Here is a 24,712-nt window from a genome sequence, read left to right as displayed (position 1 = left end):
AGTTAAATATAGTCAACATTAGAGTAAACACTACATTAGAGCATAGTTGTAAGAAAAAAATAGTCTGGTCACTCGGGCCATATTATGTGATTTTTGTAATGTTTGTTAAAAGCACTTGAAAACTGTCGAACAGCCAGGGACAAAAAGTGCACAAAGTATGGAAACAGACAATGAGTTCAATGGTGAATTTGATATTGAAACAATATTTTTTTCTTTGGAGAATGATTTTCTTTTTGCAGACGAAAATTTCAATAAAGATTTAGACCCTTTGGTGTTAGAGTTATCTAGTAAACCTGCACATTTTCTTTGCACAATTTGCTCTAAGAAGTGCATTTCTCAAAGAGGCCTTACAAGACATACAAATTCAAAACATCAAAGTATTCCCTTGGATTTAACATTACAAAATCCTAAACCACCTATTCTTCTTAGCAAGTTTAAAAATCTGCTTAATAAAAGCATTACTACCTTAATTGAATGCTATCCTTATTTGTATAGAAATAAGTTGAGAATTAATCATGATATGCTATTAGAAACTTCACAACAAACCCTATCTCTATTAAAAGCAACAATAGCTTGTTTTAAAGCTAATGGCGATGCAGAAAAGTTTTATCCTCAATTTTACAAAGAAATAAATTGTGATAGAAGAATTTTCATTATTAATCTGACTAAAAAACAACTAGACTTCTTGGCTATGCACTATACAATCATGTTTTAACGTTTCTTACAAACTCATTTTACAATAATTCTTTTGCAGGTATGGCAGCAAAAGTTAAGCACAGACTGCCTTTTACTTCTTAATGCTAGTAAAATAAAACATTTTTTTAAGAATTCTGAAGCATCCACTGAGTCCTAACAAAAATTTGTAAATGCTAAAAATCAAGGTGGTTTGTGAAAAGTTTTTAAAATCTTTACAAAAGTTTAGGTTCTCTTTTGCCAATAAAGTTATGGTTTTGTAAAAAAAATTGATTCAGAACTGATAATAACAGATATTTTAAAAAACAGTGTTGTTATGGCGAACTTATCTGAACTTCATAGTTTTCACACAAATCGGGTAAACTTTAAGAGAATTAAACAAAGTCAAAATCACTCCGTTCAACAATGAAAAAACATCAATTGGATTCAAATAAAATAGTTTAATGGAATATCACATTAAAAAACGACTATTTTCATAGCCACAAATTTCACAAAAGCATACTTGGCATAGAAACTCTGTTATTTATTTGTTATTCATAAAAAATATTAGTTTGAAAAGATATTTTGATTTGTTTGTGTCTAAATAGGTAAGGCCCTTAAGACTTTAACCCCAAAGGACCCTTAGAGTTGTAAAAAATTATAATTACTTATAATTACTCATAGACTCTTGATATTATATATATATATGTATATATATATATATATATATATATATATATATATATATATATATATATATATATATATAAATATATATATATTTATATATATATATATATATATATATATATATATACATATATATATAATATAGATAATATATATATATATATATATATATATATATATATATATATATATATATATATATATATATATATATATATAGATAGATAGAGAGAGAGAGAGAGAGAGAGAGAGAGAGAGAGAGAGACAGACAGACAGAGAGACAGAGATAGTTGTTTCATTAAGATCAGAACTGTGTATTTTTATTGTGATACTACCACTAGGAAGAATCCAAGGGCAATACTTTGCTCAGGTCACCCTACTACAAATTTATGTAGTAGGGTGACCTCAAACTTATGAAAATGAAAACTTTAAATGAAATCGGGACTAAAAATATCAAAATCTAAAAACAAACATTCAAAAAACTATTTAGAGTTTATATTTAAAAATATTAGTCCTATATATAAAAAAATTTTAGTCCTCTCTTGTATTAACTTAAATTATGGCACCATACACCTAAGTGTATGCTGCCACTAACCTAAGTGAATAGGTGTCAAATAAAGATTTTTATTAAGATTTCTTACTTTACAGATATAAAATATGATTGAAATATGCTAAAATCAGGCATTGAACCACAGATCTATTGCTTCTAATGCAAGCAATCTAATCACTTTACATATAAAAGCTCTCCCATGCATCCAATCAGGAGGAAGGGGGACTGCAAATTTATGGGGCTTTTTCAAATTTTAGAGGTCCCTAAACCAAATTTAAGGAGCTAATAATCTAATACCTAATAATTAAATATTTTTTTAAATTATGGGGTCATAACGACAGGTTTTAGGAAAATACATTTTTTATATATCCAATGGTACCTATGAAAAATTTAAGAAATTCACCCAGCTTTAAGAAATTCACCCAGTATCACCCCTTCTTACGTGCTAGGTTCCAAATACAATTTCACTGTTATCAAAAGTTCTATAAAAAATCCTAATAGTCAATAAGTATCCTTATTAGACGTTCTACAAAAAGCATCATAGGTGCTTGCTTACATTGTAACAAAAGTAAAACAAACAAAAAAACAAGTCGGCAAAATAAACTTTTATTATTTTAACAATGAGTTTCTCTATTAATTAATAAATATTTTATGCCATTTAATGTTTTTAAAAAGATTTGTGGCTATGAAAATAGCTGTTTTTATGCAAATTCATTTATTTGCTTTCAGCAGTACAAGGAGACATAGGAGTTTTTTTTATTAAATCACTTGAAAAGTCAACTTTTTTCATCAGCAGATTTTTCAGAATAAGTCCATTTTCTGCGTGGAATTCGTGTCATATTCTTCTCTATTGACATTTTATTGACCCTGCAATTGGGTGAAATATATGTTGATTTCGAATAGTACTATCATTGAATCCAAAATCAAACATGGAAAGATTATCTTTTTTCTACCATTTGACCATTGTTGTCCAAAGTAATTTTCTAAAGGATCCTGACAAAACCTTTCAGTTAATACATAACTTATATTGTTATTAATTAAAATTTTGACAAGTTCAACAACAGAATTAACTGTGTTTTTAAACCTTCATGGGTTTGCCAAGTAATAAACACATAACTTCTCTCACTTTTTGAAAAATTTCTGGGTTTTGATTCAATAGAAATAATCGATCAAAAAGATATTTTTAAAAATTTTCTTTTAGCCATGTAAATCGAACATCATTTGTATCAATAAATGGTTTCAAAAACAAGTTGCGTTTTAATATATAATCATTTGTATTACAAACATTTAAGCAATCAAAAAAATCATTAAAATATTTGCAAAACTGTGTAGTTCCAGAAGTATCTGATGGTGCATAGATTTCTAATGTAGTTTTGCATGAATTACTTTAAACTTGTGCAGCTAAACGAACATTCATAGCTAAAAATGGAGTTATTTTGATGTGCTCAACGATTAGCTTTGGACATCCATGCAATTTACATTTTAAATCTTCATAAAACAAATCAGTTATATGAGACCTTAAAATATGTTGACCCTGACTCCACATAAAATAATTGCTATTACCAGCTCCAGAAAAATAAAGGTTGTTCCTTGCTGTTTTAATTAAATGAAGGACATCAGAAATAAAATATATAAATATTTTATCGTCATTATCAGCAAATAAATTATCAGTGTAGTAAGTCACATTAACATGACCATTATTATCTTTGTTCTCAGTCAGATTAAAATGCATTTTTAAAAATTTTCTATTGATGATGCTCCATCACAAGTAACTGAAACTACTTTTAAACCAACAGAAATTTCTAAAATGCCTACAGCTTTCCAAAATAGAGAAAATAATTGCTCTGGTGTAACAATTAAAGTAGCAAAATTTGCAAAACTGTTTTTGAAAGGATTTACAATACTTATTAAAAAAACTAATACACGAGAAGCAAGTTTGTCTAACTGTTGTAATGTTGCAAAATTAACACTAGGATTAGTAAATTTCCAGGCCCCAGCCCTGGCCCCGGCTTAAAATGAGACTTTTTGTAAATCCGGCCCAGGCAAAAGTGTAAGATTTAGCAGGGGTTTATAGCCAGGGCTAGAAATAAATTTATAATTCTTTATATATTAGAATTTTATACTTACATTTACTATTAATTAAATTCTGGCATATATTTATGCCAGTATTTAATAAATAGGGACAGACACAGTAAAAGCATGCAATTTGTTGAATAAGAAGCCAAGTAAGAATGAGTTTTGGTTTATTGTAATAGAGATGATAGCTCATTTAAGCATTGACCATGTATAGAGAAACAGCATAAAAGAAGAAGGCTAAAGCCTGCTGCTGATGATTATGATGATGATGATCATGTTGATCATAATGATGTTTAGAAATGCATGTGTATATATATATATAAAATCAAAATAAATTTGGAAATAAAAAGTATTTTATCAACCCTGGCCCCGGTCAAATATTAACCCCGGTCGTTTTCTAACTAGGATCACCCAAATCAACATAACCAATTAATTCTCCAGAATGTTTGTCCCAAACAAGATTTTCTTGAATTTTTATTTCATCAAGAACTAGGACAATAAACTTTTCTTGAACTGAAAAATGTACGATTTGATCTTTTAATTCTTTGATTATATTTTCATTAAATCCTAACTTTGGCTTCACATAATTTTTATAGTCACATAATCGCCTATGACTTGGTAAAACTAAGAAACCAGAATTATTTTTCTCATTTAATAATACTGCTTAATAAGCAAGCTAATAGTACTGCTTTATAAGCTGCTGGTGATTTTGCAGCTAATCCCAAACAGTAACGTATTATTGCTGGGTGATAGTGAATCCCTTGTTTTAAGCATTTTTAATATTTTTGCTGCTCTTCCCAAAACAGGCTCATAAATGGAGAAGTCTTATTTTTATCAGCTCCTGCCATTATTTGAACTAAATCACTTTCAATACCTTTACTTATAGCTAGTGATAAATTTTCAATCTCCTGCTTCATCAAAGCTAATTCCTTTTTAGTTATTTTCAGACAAACACTCTGTAATGTAAGCTTCAGACGATCTGGAGATGTAGATTTAATTGGTGCATTTAATTTAGCAGGGATTGAACTGACTGAGATCAAAAATACTCTGTCTTATTTAAGGGAAACTCATTCCTAGATGAAAATAAATCAAACTTTTTTAAATTACTATGTTTAATGCATAAATTTGATTTTAATGCAAATACATCAGTTATTCCAGAACAAAGGCTAAAAGAAGTAACAACAGAAATAAGATTTAAAGCTGAAATCTGTTGTATGGATCTTCTGTATTTTGTATATATTGAATGATCATTTGGAATGAGCCAAGAATATACATAAATGGTAAAAGCAAGACTATTATCAACATATATTTCATATCGAGGATATAAGTGGATTGTGTCATAAAATTTAAATTCTGCCTCAACAGGACTCACACTCATTGTCCAGTCACAAATCTTCAATTTGTTTATACAATTTAGGAACTCTTCGTATGATTTATATATAGGTTTAAAAGTAATTATACCATTTGAAATCATTGAAGCATCTCTTTTAGAAACCATAGAAGATGCAGATTCCCTTTGTATAGGAATTGATGGCATAAAACTTTTTTTGGTAGACACATAGTCGATAATGATCCAGGTTTTAGTGACTTTCTGTTATTGTTATGAAGTATCATTTCTGAAGGATAATGCTTTTCACAAATAAACAGACTCTTACTTTCTATTTGAGCCTTCAAATTTATATCTTCAATACGATCTTTAAGAATAATGGCTATTAGATTTTTCCTCCAAGAAGTATTAAAACCATCATTAGATGCAGGAACTTTAAATATTGAAACTCCCTTATGCCTCCTAGAAGTACTGCATCCATTAATATAACAATCAGCACCAGACATTTAAAGAATTGGATGAAGAAGATGCAATTTAAACAAGTAGTTCATAGACCAACAGTCGACATATATAAATTTTGTGCACTCTGCAGCAGACTGGACACTAAAAAACGCTAATAAAGAGTTGATGAAAGGAATACCGGAAGCCAGACTATTTCTTATGACTATGATTAGAGTCAACACTACTAAAATAAACACTACATTAGAGTTTTCAGCTTCTTTTTTTTAAAGAAAAAGGTGTGATGGGTAATTAAAAAGATCAGAATTTCACTCTGTTTAAAACAGAGTGAAATTCTTAATAATAAAATTTAATAATATGTTGCATAGCCGAAACTAATGATCTATTTTCAGATTTTGTTATCTTTATATTTATTTAACTGTATAGGGGAGACCGGGGCTAGTTGGCCGCAGGGGTAAGTTGACGAACTGCGTTTATCTTCAGAGCCTTTCATCAGAAAGTTACAAAAATTACACAGAAACTTACTTATTGACCATTTCATCATTCACTGTAGTATTGTCAGAATTTGCGCATAGGCATGGGAGATATTGAGATTTATGCGTTTTTTGGACAAAAATGTAACTTTTAGAACATCGCTTCCTTTTTACTTTACAAAGAAAATAGTTAGTCGTATGAAAAAAAATTATTGTAAAGATTCCAGTCACAATTGGTTTACTATATCCAGTCAGACTTTTTTTTTAAAGCTGCTGTTTTTCAGGATCTATAGACTGTTTATTAAAAAAAAAGCTTTCGGGGTTAGTTGACAAATTTTTCACGGGTTAAGTTGGCTCATAGCATTTACTATGGAAAAAAATATATATCTTTATAAAATTATTTTTTTTTTAAATTTTTAACAATATTGAAAAAACTTATTCTTACAAAAAAATTAAAAAAAAATTTTTTTTAGTTTTTTTTTTCACGGATAAAAAGTGAGCTACTGTTTGGCTTTTATACGGACTAATGTTTGGTACCAGCTAAAAGTAATATTAAATTTTGGGATAAAATTGTTGTAAAAATTAATAGTAAAACAATTTCTATTAATTTTGCACTTAATAGTGCATTAATCATTTTTAAAGTTTGCGCCAACTTACCCTGTGGTGGGGTAAGTTGGCACAATTTTTTTTTTTTGAGGGCCTGGAAAGGCCCCAAGAATTTTTTTTGTAAATGAATGCACATTTTATAAGTTACCCTAATCCATACTCTTTAAGACTACACTTTAATATTTTTAATATAATAAAAAAATGTACTGTTAGGGCTACAGAGCTCATAGAGTAAAAACCGAGCCAACTAGCCCCGGTCTCCCCTACCCACAAATAAAATGTCTTATACAGATTTATAGGTTTTTATAAATTTTTTAAATAAAACTATTAGATTATTTTAGTAATAATAATAATAATTCTCAACATTGAATATTTCAGCTATTGTTTAGGAATCTAGTAGTTTTTTTACCTGGACTTTAGATGCTCAACTTCATTTTTTGCAGTTTTGATGTGCCAGAATTCAAATAAAAAAAAAGTTTGGGGACTTATCTATAGTTTCTTTGTAGAAAAATATAACATTCTTGAGTCCTGCAATCTATTATTTTTGAACTTTTAAGTCTTATTGTATTATTATAAGTTATTGTACCACAATAACTTTCAGAATATTTTCTCAATTTAGTTAAAAAAAAAATTAGCAAACTTTTACTAAATTATTGTTGATTTAATTCCATCTGACCAAAAATTAATACAAGTTGATTTATTCCCTCTGACTGAATATTCAGACCAAAAAAACATATATATAGTTTTTTTTCCATTTATTTTGATGTTAATTGATATATTTTTTTCTCTATAGGTTTAACTAAATGACGATGGCCATTTTTTGTGCAATATATATCCTATATTTTCAAAGTTTTTTACACACAGGCAAGTCTAATATTTTTTAACATAAACACCATACAACCAAAGTTTATTAAACTTCAAAGCTTTTAAATACTTTTGTTAATTATTTCATATCAGGAAATCTTTTTTTTTGTTTTGTTACTTTTCAATTAATTATTTAACTTCACTTTTTATTTTTCACTCTTTTTTTTTTTTCTTTTTCTCTCTTTTGTTTTATTTTTAAATGATATAGAAAATTATGTGAAAGATAAACTACATAGATAATAAAATAATTACAACAGTTTTGGGAACTAAGTACCAGAGGTGGTTGGAAAATTTCTTTGCAGCAGCCTTACTGACTTGTGGATCTATGTCTCGATACTTAATCAGTTGGCACATGAATAGGAAATCATGATATGGTGCTGTAATTGCTTCTGATGATAGAAACCAGGCTTGAACGTACACTCAAGCAAGAAACATACATATTATTGAAAAGTTACTATTATTGCCAGTCTATCTACCGTTTCAACACCAGTGAGTGCTGGGAGCAGCTTTCCATCCCAGTGTAGCACTAATTTTTGGCAATCATTTAGGTTAAAGTTTTGCTGAATTTCTGAGTGTCTTGCTTCTCTAAATTTTTTCCTAAGGCGTTGAAAAGAAGTGCAATTTATCACCAGGTTTTCAGTATCACATCCGAAAGCTTCTGCAGCAGCCATTAGTATATAAACCCCATTTCTGTCAGTAATTTTGCACTTATCAAAAACTTCTGCAAGACGGGGAGTGAAAATGGCAATGTACCTCGTGTTGTTGGAACTTTTGCTGCTGCTCCTGCTGTTGATATTTGGTGAATGATGACAGGTGAACTTTCACTGTCGTCACCACTATCAATGTCTTCACTGCTTGATGCTGAATAATCAGTTTTTGATGTAGAAAGCTCATGAGTACCGAAATGTTGTTCCATTTCTTCATAAGTCTTTTTCCTCTCAGCAGTTTCCATTGCAGTGCGCTTCAATGCCCTTTCTTCCTTGTGTTTTAGTTTGTGATCCACACCAAGCATAGACCCTAGTTGTCCTTTTTGGCACTGAAGGATTAAGAAATTCTTATCCTCTTCATTTTTCATCTGTTCCAAAGCTTCTGAATGAGCTATGTCAAACAGATCATCCATATTGTCTACAAAGATATCTCTTTTTTCTTTGTCTTTGCCTGCACCTCTCGTCAAATTCTTTTGTAAGCCTTTCCATTCATCATACAGTTTCAGTAACTTCTCAAGACAGTGGTCAGTTCTTTTAGTAGGAATTCGTGCTTTTTGCCAAAAAATGGAAACTTCTTGAATCACCAGTATTGCACTTTCCTTTGTTGTAAGCTTTACAACTCTTATATTGTAGAAGAAAATGTGTAAAACTTCCGGTTTGAAGGCAATTTGGCTCCGGCGATTGGATTTGAAATGTAGCCAACAAGACAGACATGAAAATCTTTTCTTAACTTCTGTGATGAACTCCCAGATGAACTTGATGCCATTTTACTGTCTAAAAAGAAGACAATCTAAAAGTCACTTTACAGGAGCAGCACAAACAGTTTTGAAAACAGTTTTTAAACTTTTCACCTCAAAAATGACTCTCAGGGCAAAAATTTCGAAACTTCATGGGCGATAAGGATCAACTTACAGTTGTCCCTCATCTCCCATGAAGTTTCAACGCGTGGAAACATTGATTTGTGTAAAATTGTGCTTTGTTGCAAGACTTTTTGCCAGCACTGTGTATATATATATATATATATATATATATATATATATATATATATATATATATATATATATATATATATATATATATATATATATATATATATATATATATAAATATATATATATATATATATATCTATATTAGGCTGGCCCTTATTTTCAAACTTTAAATTGTTTAGCTCCCAACCCCATTTCTTGTTCCAATCATAAAAATAATGATCTATACAAAATTTTAGCGTAATGAGACATTAGAAAGTGTTGGTATGCTGTTCTGTAGGTCACCAGAGGTTATTGAAGGATTCATCTTGACCATTGTTACCATCCTGAGGTCAGTACGCTGTGAAGTGACTCTAGGACGTCCAGACCTCTTTTTAGGAAACAGGGGGATAACCTGCTTTACAACACGCCAAATTGTAGTGCGTTCAACCATGTAAATTGTTGCAATGTCTGCATGAGACATACCACTTTTAGCAAGACGTTGAATGCATGCTTTTTCTTCTTTACTAAGCTGCCGAATCTTAGCCATGATTTTTACTGAATTAACTGTTTAAGCTACAAAATTGTCTTTATAAATATATTTATACCTAAAGATAAAAATATAAGATAGTAACACTGAGCCTACTGGCGTGGAAACATTGATTTGTGTAAAATTGTGCCTTGTTGCAAGACTTTATGCCAGCACTGTATATATATATATATATATATATATATATATATATATATATATATATATATATATATATATATATATATATATATATATATATATATATCTATATTATTCTAGTTCACTCCCAACAAGGTTGCAAACAACGGCTATTAAATTGGGAGTTACTAGAAAAAAAAGAATAGAGTTATAGAGCAAGGAAACAGTTGACAAAAGACTTGAAAAGTTGTAGGATGTATGAGTAAGGAAAACATAAAGATGGGAGAGAGTTCTAAAAGGTTGAAGTGTGGGGGAAACAACTAGACAAATAAAAGTTTTTAGAGCATACAGGCACAGATACAGTAAAAGACTGTAGATATGACTTAGATGAATGGTTAGTCAAGCAAAAATAGTTTTTATTTGATAGAACTAGAGATGATAGCTCCTTTGAGCAGTGACCATAATAGTATTTTTAGAAAAGAGAAAAAAATGCAACATTATGAGGATGGGAGTGACGCTAAAGTTTGGCAGATAAAGCAGGTCCAACTATGTTTACAATTCCTTTTTGGACCTTATCTAAAAGAGAAAGAGCATCATTAGAAGAACCAGCCCAAATATAACAATAGTATTCCATACCAAGATGGCTAAGAGATTTGTAGAGGTAGCAAACGGAATCAGAAGTAAGATAATAGTGAGCACAATAAAGAGAAGCAACCTTAGCAGATGCCAACTTTGCATTGATTATATATATATATATATATATATTCCATGAGAGGTCAGTAATAAACAATAATCCAAGAAGACATAAATAATAGTTGTTTGCAGTAAATAACTGAGTTTTTTAAGAGTTAAAATTTATAAGCTACTGCAAGCCCCAATCTGTTACAGAAGTGAGATCAGATTCAAGATTGGCAGCCTATTCTAATCAATCAAAGTAAAACTTTTTGTCAAAGTAGGAGTATAAAGTTCAGTTGTCAGCAAATAGAGCCACTTTAGATGTAAGGTTTTCATAAAGATCATTAATTTAGATAAGACACAAAACAGGGTCAAGGATATAACTTACCCCAGAATAGGTAACCCAGAGGTACCCCGGAAGTTACTGGAAATAAAGAAGAGTGTTTGCCTTAAAGAGTGTCTTTAATAAAGCGGTTAGAAAGAAATGATTTGATAATCTCAAAAACCTCAGATCATATGAAGCAAAAAAAAACCTATCTACACCATATGAAGCAAGCTTATGGAGAAGACCAGCATGCTAAACTTTATTGAAAGTTTTAATATGTTGAGAGCAATAGCCCTTGCCTTGTTGCCCTCATCTAATGCACAACACAGTAAGTTATTTAAGATAAGTAAAATTTTAAAAATTTTTTGATCAAAAACCCAAAGACTAAGGCTAATAATAGATAGAATATTGATCGAGCGGAAGTTAGAGGTGTCAAAATTTTCTCCAGTAATTTTAAAAATTGGAACCAGAGATGCTATTTTACAGCAGCCAGGAAAACAAAATTCAGTGAAACACTTGTTAAATTGTTTTGAGAGAATCAAAGAGAGTTCTGAAGAACACTTTTGTAAGACTGAGATGAATGTTGTTTGGACCACAAGCCATAGAATAGTTTGGTAAAAAAGGAATGGATAGAAGAGTATAGCCATAAGATTCAAGAGTCGAATTAGAAAAAAAGTTATTTGCAAGTTCTACCTAAAGGAGACCAAGGAGAAACTGAACACAAGCTAGGGTCTGAGACAAGACACAAACTAAGGAGCAAAGATAAGTGATTAGGGTTGTTTGGAAAATGAGTCTTGGACTCAGATGGTCAAAATTGACTATCTGAGTAAAAATTAAGAAATATAAAAGTTTTAGGCTTTAGTGTCAGCAGAGTTAGTGGTGCTAGAGCCAAGCCATATAATGTAATAAGCATTAAAATTACCAATAACAATAATAATGGCAGAGGGGTAAAGAGAAAGGGTATGTTCAATTTGATCAGAAATTACATCTAAATGAGTGCAGACAAATAAGTGAATTGATGGGTAAGTGTACCCCAAGCAAGGCATTTGACTATTGGAGTCAAATCAAAGGATAGTACCTATTAATTCTGAGAATTCATAAAGAAAAAAAAAAGATCATCCGTTTTTTTTTTGTAATTATGTAATAAAAAATACTGCCCCTACAGTAAAAGAATGTGATTTTTTTAAAAGCAATTTGTTGTACCCAGTAGTCACAAGGCGTGTTTTTAAACATCTTAAATACCTATTTTAGTTTTGTTAGGTGCTTTGCTTGCTGTTCTGTGCGCAAGCTTATAGGTGTCACCAAAGCAAAAGTTTGAAATTCTATTAGATGCCTAAAAGAATAAATTAATTTCTTTAAAATATTTTATCTTATATTAATGTATCAAAATTATTACTTAGTTTGAAATAAAAGTTAATGAGTCCCTTTTTTAAGTAATTTTTCTACTTCTCTCATTTATTTTGTGAACACGCTTTTAGTGGATATATGTTATGAGACTTTTTTAAATGAATTTTCATTGAATGTTATGTTTAGGTTTAAGTGATAGAAATTATGCTGCTATCAAAGATGTTCATGCTCATCTAGATGATAATAAAGATGGTATCATTGATATTTTTGAAAGCAAAGATGTATGACTTTTACCGTAACTTTAATATATATATATATATATATATATATATATATATATATATATATATATATATAGATATAGATATATATATAGATATAGATATATAGATATAGATATAGATATAGATATAGATAAAGATAAAGATATATATCAAATGAAGTTAAATTATAACAAATTTTCAAATATAATAATCATTTTATGAAAAATTGTTTTAGATTTCAGTGCATAGCAATTAAAGTCTTTTAATTGAAAATGTAAAAAGTGAATTTTTACCCATTTTTTTTATTATGATTTTGTTTTTGATTTTTTTTATAAAATTATTATTATTAAAATTTTTATATAATTTTGCTTCATTTGAAACCCAACAAGGCATAGTTTTGAAAAAGTTTTTTTTAATAATATTAGTGATCCATTAAATGTTCAAGGGTCTTGAGGCACCCCTAAAAATATTTTTCATTCAAAAAGCTTTTAAATCCAGTGTTATTTTATCAAGTAGAACACATTAAGGTGCATGTTGCAGATATTTTTCTAAAAGCTAGTTTTTTAACCCACCCTAATGTATGTATATATATATATATATATTTATATATATATATATATATATATATATATATATATATATATATATATATATATATATAATATATATATTTATATATATATATTCATATATATATATGTATTTATATACACGTAAGTGAATATAAATGAATAAAGAAAATATCTTCATATTATCATGTATATTGTATACTTAAAAGAGTGCTCAATAGATAAACTAGTGCTATATAGTATATATGTTACTGTTACCTGCAGTACAGGAATTAGCTAAATCCTAATGTTTATAATATAATTTAATGTTGCAACTTTGAGTTTTACGTGTTACCACAATCTTCTGGCGATTAGTGAAAAGTTAATTTTGCTTATTGTTTAGTGGACGGTACGATTTATATTTGTATTTTAGATTGTTACGGGACAGAAATTGTTTAATGCTTTTATTTTTATTTTTTTAAATAAAAACATCCTGAATGTCTTTATTTTTATTTTTTTACTGTGAAACATGCGCAGAGTGTTGCTACATCGACTATCTACAAGTTTTTTTTTTTTCTTTAAACATCTTCACTTCCAACAAGGCTGCAAGCAGCCACTAATTAAAGTTGGAAGTTACTGAAAGAAAAAAGATGAAGATTGTAGAAAAAGATAACGATTGACGGACGACTTAAAAGATTGCAAATTATATGAATCAGGAAAGCAAGATGAAGGAAGCGAATTCCAAAGAACTGATGTTCGAGGAAAAAAAACTAGACAAATAAGCGTTTTTAGAGCACTTAGGAACAGTCACAAAAAAAGGATGACACTTAATTGAACGACAAGTCACACGAGAATGAATTTTAGTAGATGGCACAAGAGACGCAGTGCCCATTATAGTATTTGTAGAAAAGAGAAAGAGAAGCAAGATTACGACGATGTGATAATGGTTGGAGGTTGGCTGCAAGAGCAGGTCCAACTATGTTTACAATGCGTTTTTGCACCTTGTCTAAAAGAGAAAGGGCATCATTAGAAGATCCGCCCTAGATATGGCAACAGTATTCCATACAAGGCCGGATTTGAGATTTATAGAGATAGAGAATAGAATCTGAAGTAAGAAAGTGACGAGCTCTATAAAGAGATGCAACTTTAGCAGATGCTAATTTTGCAACTGATTTGATGTATGGTTTCCAAGAAAGATTGGAGAGCTGTGAGAACAAGTGGAGAACAAGTGAGAGCTGCTACATCAACTATCTTATAGCCTGCTGCTATAAGAAAGTACTGCAACATCGACTGAGGGTTTGGTTTGGGCAGGCAGTCTATCAATTAATTACAAAAAAACTTTTCAAAAATTTTAAACTTTATCCAGACTTTAAAATAAATTAAAAAAAAAGACAAACATAAAACTGACAATTTATTGGAAAAATTAAAAACGAATATATATATATATATATATATATATATATATTATGTAAATAATATTAATATTATATAAATAAGAGAATATATATATATATATATATATATATATATATATATATATATATATATAATATATATATATATTTTATATATATAAAAATACATGTAAAATCATTAGAATTAATCCTCGGTGCTCCAAAATTCAAGTTATTACAACTTTATTAATACTTGTTTGAGTCATTTCAATTAGAAAATCTTTGGTTTGTTGAAGTTTTTATTTACACTTCTTACATTTATGCGTGTATATATATATATATACATATATATATATATATATATATATATATATATATATATATATATATATATATATATATATATATATATATATATATATATATTATTTACATTTAAATCTTTTAAAATACTTTTGATGTGTAACAGTTTATGAGGAAGAGGGGGTTCAAGTATATTTATTATTCTTTCGCATATATTAATTAAAACTTAAGTTTTTTAACTAAATTTTAGAAAAAACAAAACTTTATTATATTTTTGTTACTTACATTACATGAAAATTGCAAAAGTTCTTTCATTATTTTCTTGAAATATATACTTTATAAAGTATAAAATCTGAACAACAACAATTTGGATATGTTAGCTCCATTTTTACGCTAAATTAATTCTAATTATGCATATAAATTCTTGGTTAAAATAACTTTTTACAATGATACTTTTTTTATCATGCCACAACGAGAAAAACAGTAACTTTCAGAAGCATAAAAATGACTTAAATTAATTAATTTTTGTACTAAAGGTATATTTTAAATAAACTTTCATGTGTCTACATCAATATTCTTTTGTTAAAAGTTTGTTTATAAAAACTAATTACCTAAACACATTAAGAACCAAGTATATCTTTCATGACAAAGGCACACACAATTTTACCCCTGTTTTAATGTTTATTGAAATTTTAAGCTTTTTTAAAAACTCTCTCCCTTTTGTTTGTTATAGTATATAATATCTTTATATGTTTTATGCATATAACATCAATAGAATATTAAAAATGTTTTATTTTAAATTTTAGAAAATTGGAAAAGATTTTTAAAAAGAATATGTGCAAGCGGCAGGATTTGAACCCTTGCATTGTACTTTGAAAATGCAGCAAGCTAACCACTTTGCCCTCTAAGGCCCACTATTCTGCAAATTTTTAACGCTTATAAACAAAAAAACCTTATAAAATGGCAAATTAATGCTATAAATCAAAATTATGGAGATTTTGGCGCAATGCATTTTTTAAATAAAAGTAAAACTTTATAAAAGTAAAAATATCTACATAAAACTTCAAAAATATTTTATTTTGTATTTTAAAAAATCGAAAAAGATTTTAAAAATATATATATATAATAATATTAATAATAATAATATTAATAATAATAATAATAATAATAATTTAGTAAAAAAAATTTTATAAAAAATTTTTAGTACCTAAAATCAGAGTTGCAATATAGTAACACTTCTCGTGAAAATGTTCTTCATAAAAGTAATCCAAAGATATCCGTTAAAAGTTTGTGGGAAAAATGGAAAAATAATGAAGGTAATGTTGAAATAAATTATAAAGTGTGCTTTTAATTTATTTTTTTCAATAATTTTTCATAATCCATGTTTGTTTTTTGTTTTTTTTGTTTTTTTTGTATAATGTGGTTTTGTTTTGTTTTAAGTTAACCAGTGGAAAGTGTCAGATGTTATTACTTGGCTAAAAAATATAGTTAAACTACCGGAGTATGAAAGCAATTTTCTTGCAGCTAATGTTGATGGCTCAACCATGCCAAGGTACATTTGCTACTAACATAGAATTTTTGTTTTACAATATTTATTAGGATTGCTATAAAAAATAAAATTTTTAGGAGTTATTAGAAAAAAAGTTGTTTTAGGTCCTGGAAATTTTTAGGTCCTGACTGTTGGTATTTATTCTTACAAATATAAAACACATACCCAGGTATAAAGATGGTTATTTACTTGAAATCAATAAAGTTTAGAGGATATATACTCTTATTTTGAGCTAAGTTTGTTTCAATTATATACACTGTTGATAATTATATATATATATATATATATATATATATATATATATATATATATATATATATATATATATATATATATATATATATATATAGTTTGTTGTCTTTGGGAAGAGCGGAAGGAAAAAAGTGATTCTTACACCAACACATACATCACTTTTAATTACTTTTGACTTTCGTCCAACATTTGCGTGTTAGACAAAAGTAAAAACCATTAATTTAATTACAAATAAATCGTTTTTTAAAAAAACCACAAAAACGCAAATTTAATTGACCAGAATGTTTTAAAAACATTCTGAATGTTTTTAACAATATTAACAATGTTTTAATTTTTATTTTTTTTAATAAAATGTTTTTATTTTTAATTTTTTTAATTAAATGTTTTTATTTTTATTTTTTTTTACTGTAAATCATGCGCGGAGTGTTGCTACATCGACTATCTTATAGCCTGATTTGCAAGGGAGTGCTGCATCGACTGACAAATAGCCTGACTCGCAAGGGAGTGCTGCTACATCAACTGACAAATAGCCTGACCCGCAAGGGAGTGTAGCTAAATCGACTGAGGGTTTGGTTGGGGCAGGCAGTCTATCAATTTATAAAAAAAAATAATTCCGGTCTTGCATTTTAATTTTTACTTTTTGTCAACTAAATATGGAAAAAACTTTCGGACAACATCTATGGGTTGTATATATATATATATATATATATATATATATATATATATATATATATATATATATATATATATATATATATATATATATATATATGTATATATATATATATACAAGTACATTCAGAAGAAACAACATATTTATATATCTTTTTTTTGATTAACATTTTCCGCTTATCGGGCAACTGTTTTTTTTGTTTACAATTACATATTTCCCTAATTTTTCATTTAAAATTTATTTTTTGTTTAACAAAGCATTATTGTAACCTTTTGTAGTTCTTTCCACATTTTTTTGTGCAACTGTAGCTAACTTTAATTATAATGTGAATAAAAATTTAAGGTAATTAATTAGAGGGCCGAAAGTGTTTATATATCAATTTTAAAAACACTTTTCTTATGTTAGTGGAATCATTTTTGGTATATGTGTGTGTGTGGGAGGAGGGGGGGTGTTGGGTTGAACAAAATTATGTTTCTAATTCTGTTTACCTTTTTTGCATTCTTTTTTTCTAAGTTCAAAATTTTGAGATCCACTTTTTTTTAAGAGCATCTTGGTAAATATCTTTAGAGGAATTGAATACATTTTAATCAGAAGAGTTTGTTTTAGACTGTTATTAATATTCATGCATGCTTTTCATTTTCCAAGTTTCCTTATTAAAATTAATAATGTTTTTTTTGCAATGCTTTATTATACAAATTATGTCTTCTAGAATAACTGTGAAGATTCTTTCAAATTGAATTGTTTTATCTATAATATCTGCAGTTCTCAATAACTAAAAATCATTATGTTTTTTTTTATTTTCAAATATGAAGAACCAATTTATAGCATGAGTGGTATTTTTCCACTGTGGTAAATTTAATTTATTTCTAAGAATAATATTAATTTTGGTTTATAATCGTTAAGTGTTACAAAAGCTTGGGCAGGGCAGGGCAGTTGAAATAACTCTGCTTTCAACGTTAATTTTTTAGTGGTGCCTATGGCTTCTAAATGAATTGCATTTTCCAAATTTTTACAGGCTTTCTCATAAGACTTAGTGATATTGTCACATTTGATTTTTTTTGTAGTTGTCTGTTGTGAGTTGGTAAATGTTATTTGTTTTATCAGCGAAAATCAAGTATTATGGTTTGGTTTAATTTTTTCAACATTTAACTTTAATTCTTTTTGAAATTCGTTGCTTATATGAATTATACTTACTTCGTATTTTATTTATATGAATTATACTTACTTCGTATATTACTTATATGAATTATACTTACTTCATATATTACTTATATGAATTATACTTACTTCGTATATTACTTATATGAATTATACTTACTTCGTATATTACTTATATGAATTATACTTACTTCATATATTACTTATATGAATTATACTTACTTCATATATTACTTATATGGCAAAACTTTATTGTTTTAATTAATTGCAATCGGTCATTTTCAAAATTTTCCAAATCAGGTATAAAATGTGGGGTGTATTTTGTATTTAAAATCCATAAATTAGCATTATCTTGGTTATTACTATTTATATATTGGCTATTTTATTATATTGGTTATTACTAATTACATTATGACTGTGTTTTGTCATTTGTTTTTATACTTGATGATATCAATTAAACTTGTTAAAATCTATTGCATTAAAACTTAGAAATGATTATTTAAAACATTTTTTTTTTTATCTTACATTTTTTTAACATTTTGCATTTTACATTTAACATTTTTTTTTTAAATTTATTTTAACTATATTTTACAAGTCCTTGATTAGATGCAGTTGACTATATTTATATATTTACGGATTGTTCTGAATCACAAATCTTTATTGAAAAATTTTATGAGTTAATAATGTCTGGCTTTTTCTTTACTCTTTACTGCTTTATGCTTTTTTAAATTTGCTGCATTTTTCAGTTTGTTTTTTTTTTCTTCAAGTATTATAATTAAAGTAAACATGTTATATGTTAAAGTAAATATGTTGTATAAATCTGTTATATATTTAAAAATATCTTAGTTGCTGTGTTAGCTTACCTGTAAGTTACTTTATATGTATGTTTTTGTTCTGCTCACCCGCAAGTTTTTTATTTTTTTTAAACATGTTTACATTCAACAAGACTACAAGCAACCACTATTAGAGTTGGAAGTTATTAAAAAAGAAAATATTAAGTTTTTAAAGCAAAATAACGATTAACAGACGACTTAAAAGATTAGAAATTATACGAATAAGGAAAACAAAATCAAGGAAGCGAATTCCAATTGTGTTCTGAATAAACCTCTGACACAGTGTTCACTCACTATATGTTACCACACCAGAGGTTTACACAACACAAACATATTTTATGTATGTTTGTGTTCTATGTTCAACCTTGCACCTCTATTTTCTATCTATTAGGCTGATGTAGATGTAAATCCGTGTTGCATTATTTCCTGCCTAGGATGGATTTTTGCTTGTGTTTCCTTGTTAGTAACTATGCAACTGTAATTGTTATCATCTAATGAGGGCACAGCTCTAAAAATCAGTTTAATGGTTCTGAGACGAGTTGGTAGTAAAGTTTCCAAAACTCTTAGATAGCTCTCAGAGAGGTTAATTCCATCAACAGCTACAAAATACAGGAGTTCTAACAGTACCGTGTTGTACATAGATGGTTTTCCTTTTGGTGCTTTTGGTGTGCATTGTTAAGGCCCAATAAAGAGTCTTGTTATGATTTTAAGTTATTTAGCATAAGGTAACTACATAGCTAATTGCTTATGGTACCATGAACTATCTATGATTGAGTCAAGTTCCATAATAAAATAAAACATGGCTAAAATACCTAAAAATCATAACCATCACCTAATTATTTTATTCTATCTTTTTGAATATTTGTTTCAAAATAAGTTTTCATCTGTTGAATCTTATCTTTTACAAAATTCACTAAACTTACTTGCTCTCTGTGCACCAGACTTACTTGTTCTCTGTGCACCAGATTTACTTGCTCTCTGTGCACCAGACTTACTTTCTCTTAATGAAACTAATTCACCTATATGTTGTGAAGTTAGGTTTTTATTCATCAACCAATATTGTTGTTATTAATGACTTTAATGTTCATCTCACTGAATAGCTTGGCTCTAGTACTACTGACCCTGCTGGCTGTGAAGCTCATAGCTTTTGTATTTTTCAATCTCTTACTCAGGTAGTTAACTTTGTGACTCATTTTCTAAACAACCCTAATCACTTAGCTTCCCTTCTTAGTTTGCGCCTTGACTCTGATCCTAGACCATGCAGTTATCTCTCTATATATAGCACTTCTTCTTTGGACTCACCCTATCATCACACTAGTTACTAGTAACTTAAAGCTTAAAGATTTCTTCCAGGATTCTCTTTGTGATGGTCTATTGACTGATGTCTTTATTTTTTCACTGATAATAATGTCTTTTACATAATCTCCTGGATTCAAGCAGGCTTTTCTTTCATGTCAGTTTTAAGTCTAGTCTTATTCTACCTCATGGTCTTTTGTTTTTTTTGGTTACCATGGTTTTCAATTTCTAGTGCAGCTGCTATTTCTAATCATTGTAATTTCTCTTTCACAAGGATGACTTGATAGTAAACATTATTGTAAAAACTCAATGGAAAAAGACGCTCTCTGACATTAGGCTCCAATACTTCTATGTTTACCTTGTTTTGCATTTTATTTCATAAGTTAGGTTCTAGAGACTTTTTCTAGAGACTTTTTTTTTCTGCTCCATTAACCAAGACTTTGCATGGCTAATCATACTTTTACTCTATCTGTCCATGCTCTAACAAATTTTAATTGTCTAGTTTTTTTGTTTGCCTGTGAATGCTTTGGAACTCCCATCTATATCTCCTATCTATATGCTTTTTTCACTATTACAATTTACAGTTTTTTAAATTTTCTCTCAACTGTTTACTTGCTCTTTAACACTCTAATCTTAAATAGTGGTTGCTTGCATAAATAAGTTAAAAATATAAGTGTGTGTGTGTGTGTGTGTGTGTGTGTGTGTGTGTGTGTGTATATATATATATATATATATATATATATATATATATATATATATTTTATATATATACATATATATTATATATATATATACATATATATATATAATTATTTTTTTCACTACTTATGTAAGCCTTAAATTTGAGGCATATATAAGTAGGAAAAAAAAAACACTTAACCTTAATAAAAAATACACTTGGAGAAAGTTGATTTAAATTGATAACTATTAAAATAAGGAAATTTTTGTTTTGGCTCAAAAGTAATAAACTATTTTTTAGAAATTGTTTTTTTAAAGTTTCCATGATTTGAGTATATATATGAAAATGAAACAGTTTATCTGGCCAATGAAAGTTTTTGCATTGCTACTTCTGTATATGGCAATAAATGAGCAACTTTAAGGACACTATGTTGTATATGTAAACACTGAACAGAACTTCCTGCTTTATAAGTTTCAGTTTGGCTACTAAGCCACACAGAATATATGTGATCAAATAGTTTAGAGTATATAAATAGAGAGAGAGATTTTCTGATGAGTCGTTATTTATGAAACACTGTCAAAAAAAAAAAAAATTTGATAAGTGATATATAAATACTTCTGTTTGATTCAGGAGCAACTCTTTAGAACACGTGTTCAGATATGATGTCAAGTACTTTTTTTATCTTTGGATTTCAATATTTCAATAATTTCAATGAAAAATTCGTGACAAACCCTTTTTAAAAATGTTTGGAAAGCTTATTTTATAAACTCTCAGCAAATTCTTGAAAAAGTGAGAATATATAAAACATAGATAATCTAGCTTGTGGGTATAAATATTGACAAAGTTCCATAAAATCAGTTTGTGATTATGATAAGTGCAAGTTTCAAATAGGTGACAATTTATTAAATGTTTTGCATAATTTACCTGAACTGTAAGAAAAGCTTGATATAAATGTTAAAAAAGATCTGGTTTACATTTCTGGGTACATTAAAAACTGAAACAGTTGAAGCAATACAATTTTATTATAAAAAATATAAGGACTATGTTCAATTTAATTGTGATTAATTGTGAATGTCTCATCATACTGTTTGCTAATAGACTATATTGTGTTAAGCAATGTTTTAGCTTCCTAAGGATAAAGTGTTTCGTTGTGTTATATATTTGTCAATATTAGAGGAATAAAAAGTAATTTGGAGTAATTTTTATGCAGTACAATCTTTAATTATAGTTGTATTTTATACAAACCCATATCATCAAAAGAATCAAAGCAAAAAGTTTTTCAAATGCCAAAGAGGAAATTTGATATTTTTTTATATTTATATTTGTACTTTATCTGTTAACATATTATTTACTAAAACTTGCATTATTTTTTTCTTTCTTTCAAAAATGTCCACATTTCTAGATTCTCGCAATGGTCTGCCTATACATTGCTTTTATTTCATAATTTTATTTACTTGTATACTGTAAAATTGCCTACAATACTTTTACCCACTTGCTAGATTATCTATATTTTATATATTCTCACTTTTTCAAGAATTTGCTGAGAGTTTATTGAATAAGCTTTTTAAACATTTATGAAACAATTATGAAAATTGATCTATTGATCAATTTTTCATAATTGATCTAATGTTATTTTATAATAAAATAAAATTAATATAAATATATGAAACAAAGTTGTTAACTAAATTTAAAAAAAGTTTTTTTTATTTAACCATTTTGATACAAAAAATTTATTAAAAAGCAAAAACCTCAATTTATTTTTAGCAAAGAAATGTATTTATTTATTATTTATAAAATATAGAAAAGGGCAGTAGAAGTTAGACACGGGAGAAGTGAGATATCCTCAAAATTCCAATTAGAAGATGTCTAATCAATGTTATTTAATGTAAATAATGAGATTTTCCCCCCTCTGTTTAGCAGACATCGCTTTGCCTCCTTGTGTGTGGTAAAAACCACACACAAGGAGGCAAAGTACCCCTTGAAAATGTAAATAATTGATCTCCCATTTTTCCCATAACACTTTTGTGTAATTATATTGTGGAAACCTCTAGATGTGGTTTTAATACTTTGATTTTAATACTTTTTCATTTATTTTGTTAACATGTTAATTACTCACTAGTCCCACTTCATCCCATACTTGTACCACTCAACCACTTCATCCCATACTTGTACCACTCAACCACTTCATCCCATACTTGTACCACTCAACCACTTCATCCCATACTTGTACTACTCAACCACTTCATCCCATACTTGTACCACTTAACTGCAATAGCAAGGTTTCCTCTAAAATCAAAAATATGTATACTTTATCATAACCTGCTGTCAAACTTAGGAGACAGAATCTGTGCCCAAAATGATGATTTATTTATTAAGTTTTGTTTGGTACAGTACATACATTATATAAAAAAGAAATAATTATTTTTAAAAAAAAAATTTTTCTAGAAATATTTGTTAATATCCTACTCTCCCCTACTGATGTTAAATTCTATCTTTAGTTTCACATTTGCTTATTTGAAGTTTTAATAATAATGCACCTTTTTAAAGTTATTATTTGCAAACAAATTATTTCAGCATGGTTCAATTAAATATTTTTTTAGTAAATGCTTTACAAAAACTTTTTATTAAAGTCACATTTTTGACAATCAACATTTCATGATATTCCTGCTAATTCTTGTTTTATTTGTTTAGTGATGCGTTACACATTATCCATTAGTAATCAAAGTTATTGTATTTTAAATTTTTTATGATTTTCAAAAAAAAAAGAGTATTTAATATTTTAAAATCAAACTTTTTTTTCAAATACAGTTAACTTGTTGATTTTTAATAATACTAGTGCTAAATTCGATCATTTTATTCAATACTTTGCTTATTTAAGATTTCAATAATATTCATAATTTTAAAACTCTCGTTTTGCGAATGAGTTCAGCAGATTTCAAATAAACATTTTCATTCTTCATGGTTCTTATGCACAAAATGAAAAGAAATATTATTGGAGAAAATTTTTTTTGTAAAAATGTTTCACATATGCATTTTTGTTATTTATTTTTAAATGACCCAATTTGCATGGTGACTGAACTTAAGTAATTTTACGGTAAATTTTAAATTGAAAAAATTATTTATGTAAATTTTAAATTGAAAGAAACTTTTATTTGTTACATATTTTACCTAGCAAAATTAGTTTTGTGCTAATAAAACTCATCTAACAGGTTTAACAAATTTATTGCTAAGTAAGGTTGTATAAACTTAATTTTACTAAATTATTTTAAAAAGTTATCAGGGTGTATAGCAATAGCTATATTTAACTTAGATCAAGTTTATCCTACATTTTTTCTGTTTACACAGCCTGTTGTTA

The 24,712-nt window shown here is 27.8% G+C and overlaps 1 protein-coding gene across 3 annotated transcripts in view; it reads left to right on the top strand.

Annotated features, from left to right (window-relative positions):
- Positions 1–24,712, top strand: part of LOC100198735 (uncharacterized) — a 66,865-nt gene that overhangs the window by 18,250 nt on the left and 23,903 nt on the right. For all 3 annotated transcript variants that reach the window (XM_065811474.1, XM_065811472.1, XM_065811473.1), the window contains 4 exons: positions 7,647–7,717; positions 12,596–12,690; positions 16,122–16,233; positions 16,358–16,469. In XM_065811474.1, coding sequence (XP_065667546.1) covers positions 7,657–7,717; positions 12,596–12,690; positions 16,122–16,233; positions 16,358–16,469 — 380 coding nt within the window. In that variant the 5' untranslated portion in view covers positions 7,647–7,656. The remainder of the gene's footprint in view (positions 1–7,646; positions 7,718–12,595; positions 12,691–16,121; positions 16,234–16,357; positions 16,470–24,712) is intronic.

The sequence above is a fragment of the Hydra vulgaris genome, chromosome 12 (genome assembly GCF_038396675.1).
Source record: "Hydra vulgaris chromosome 12, alternate assembly HydraT2T_AEP".
NCBI lineage: Eukaryota > Metazoa > Cnidaria > Hydrozoa > Anthoathecata > Hydridae > Hydra > Hydra vulgaris.
Note: the sequence above shows the minus strand (reverse complement) of the source record. Positions and strands in the feature narration are given on the sequence as shown.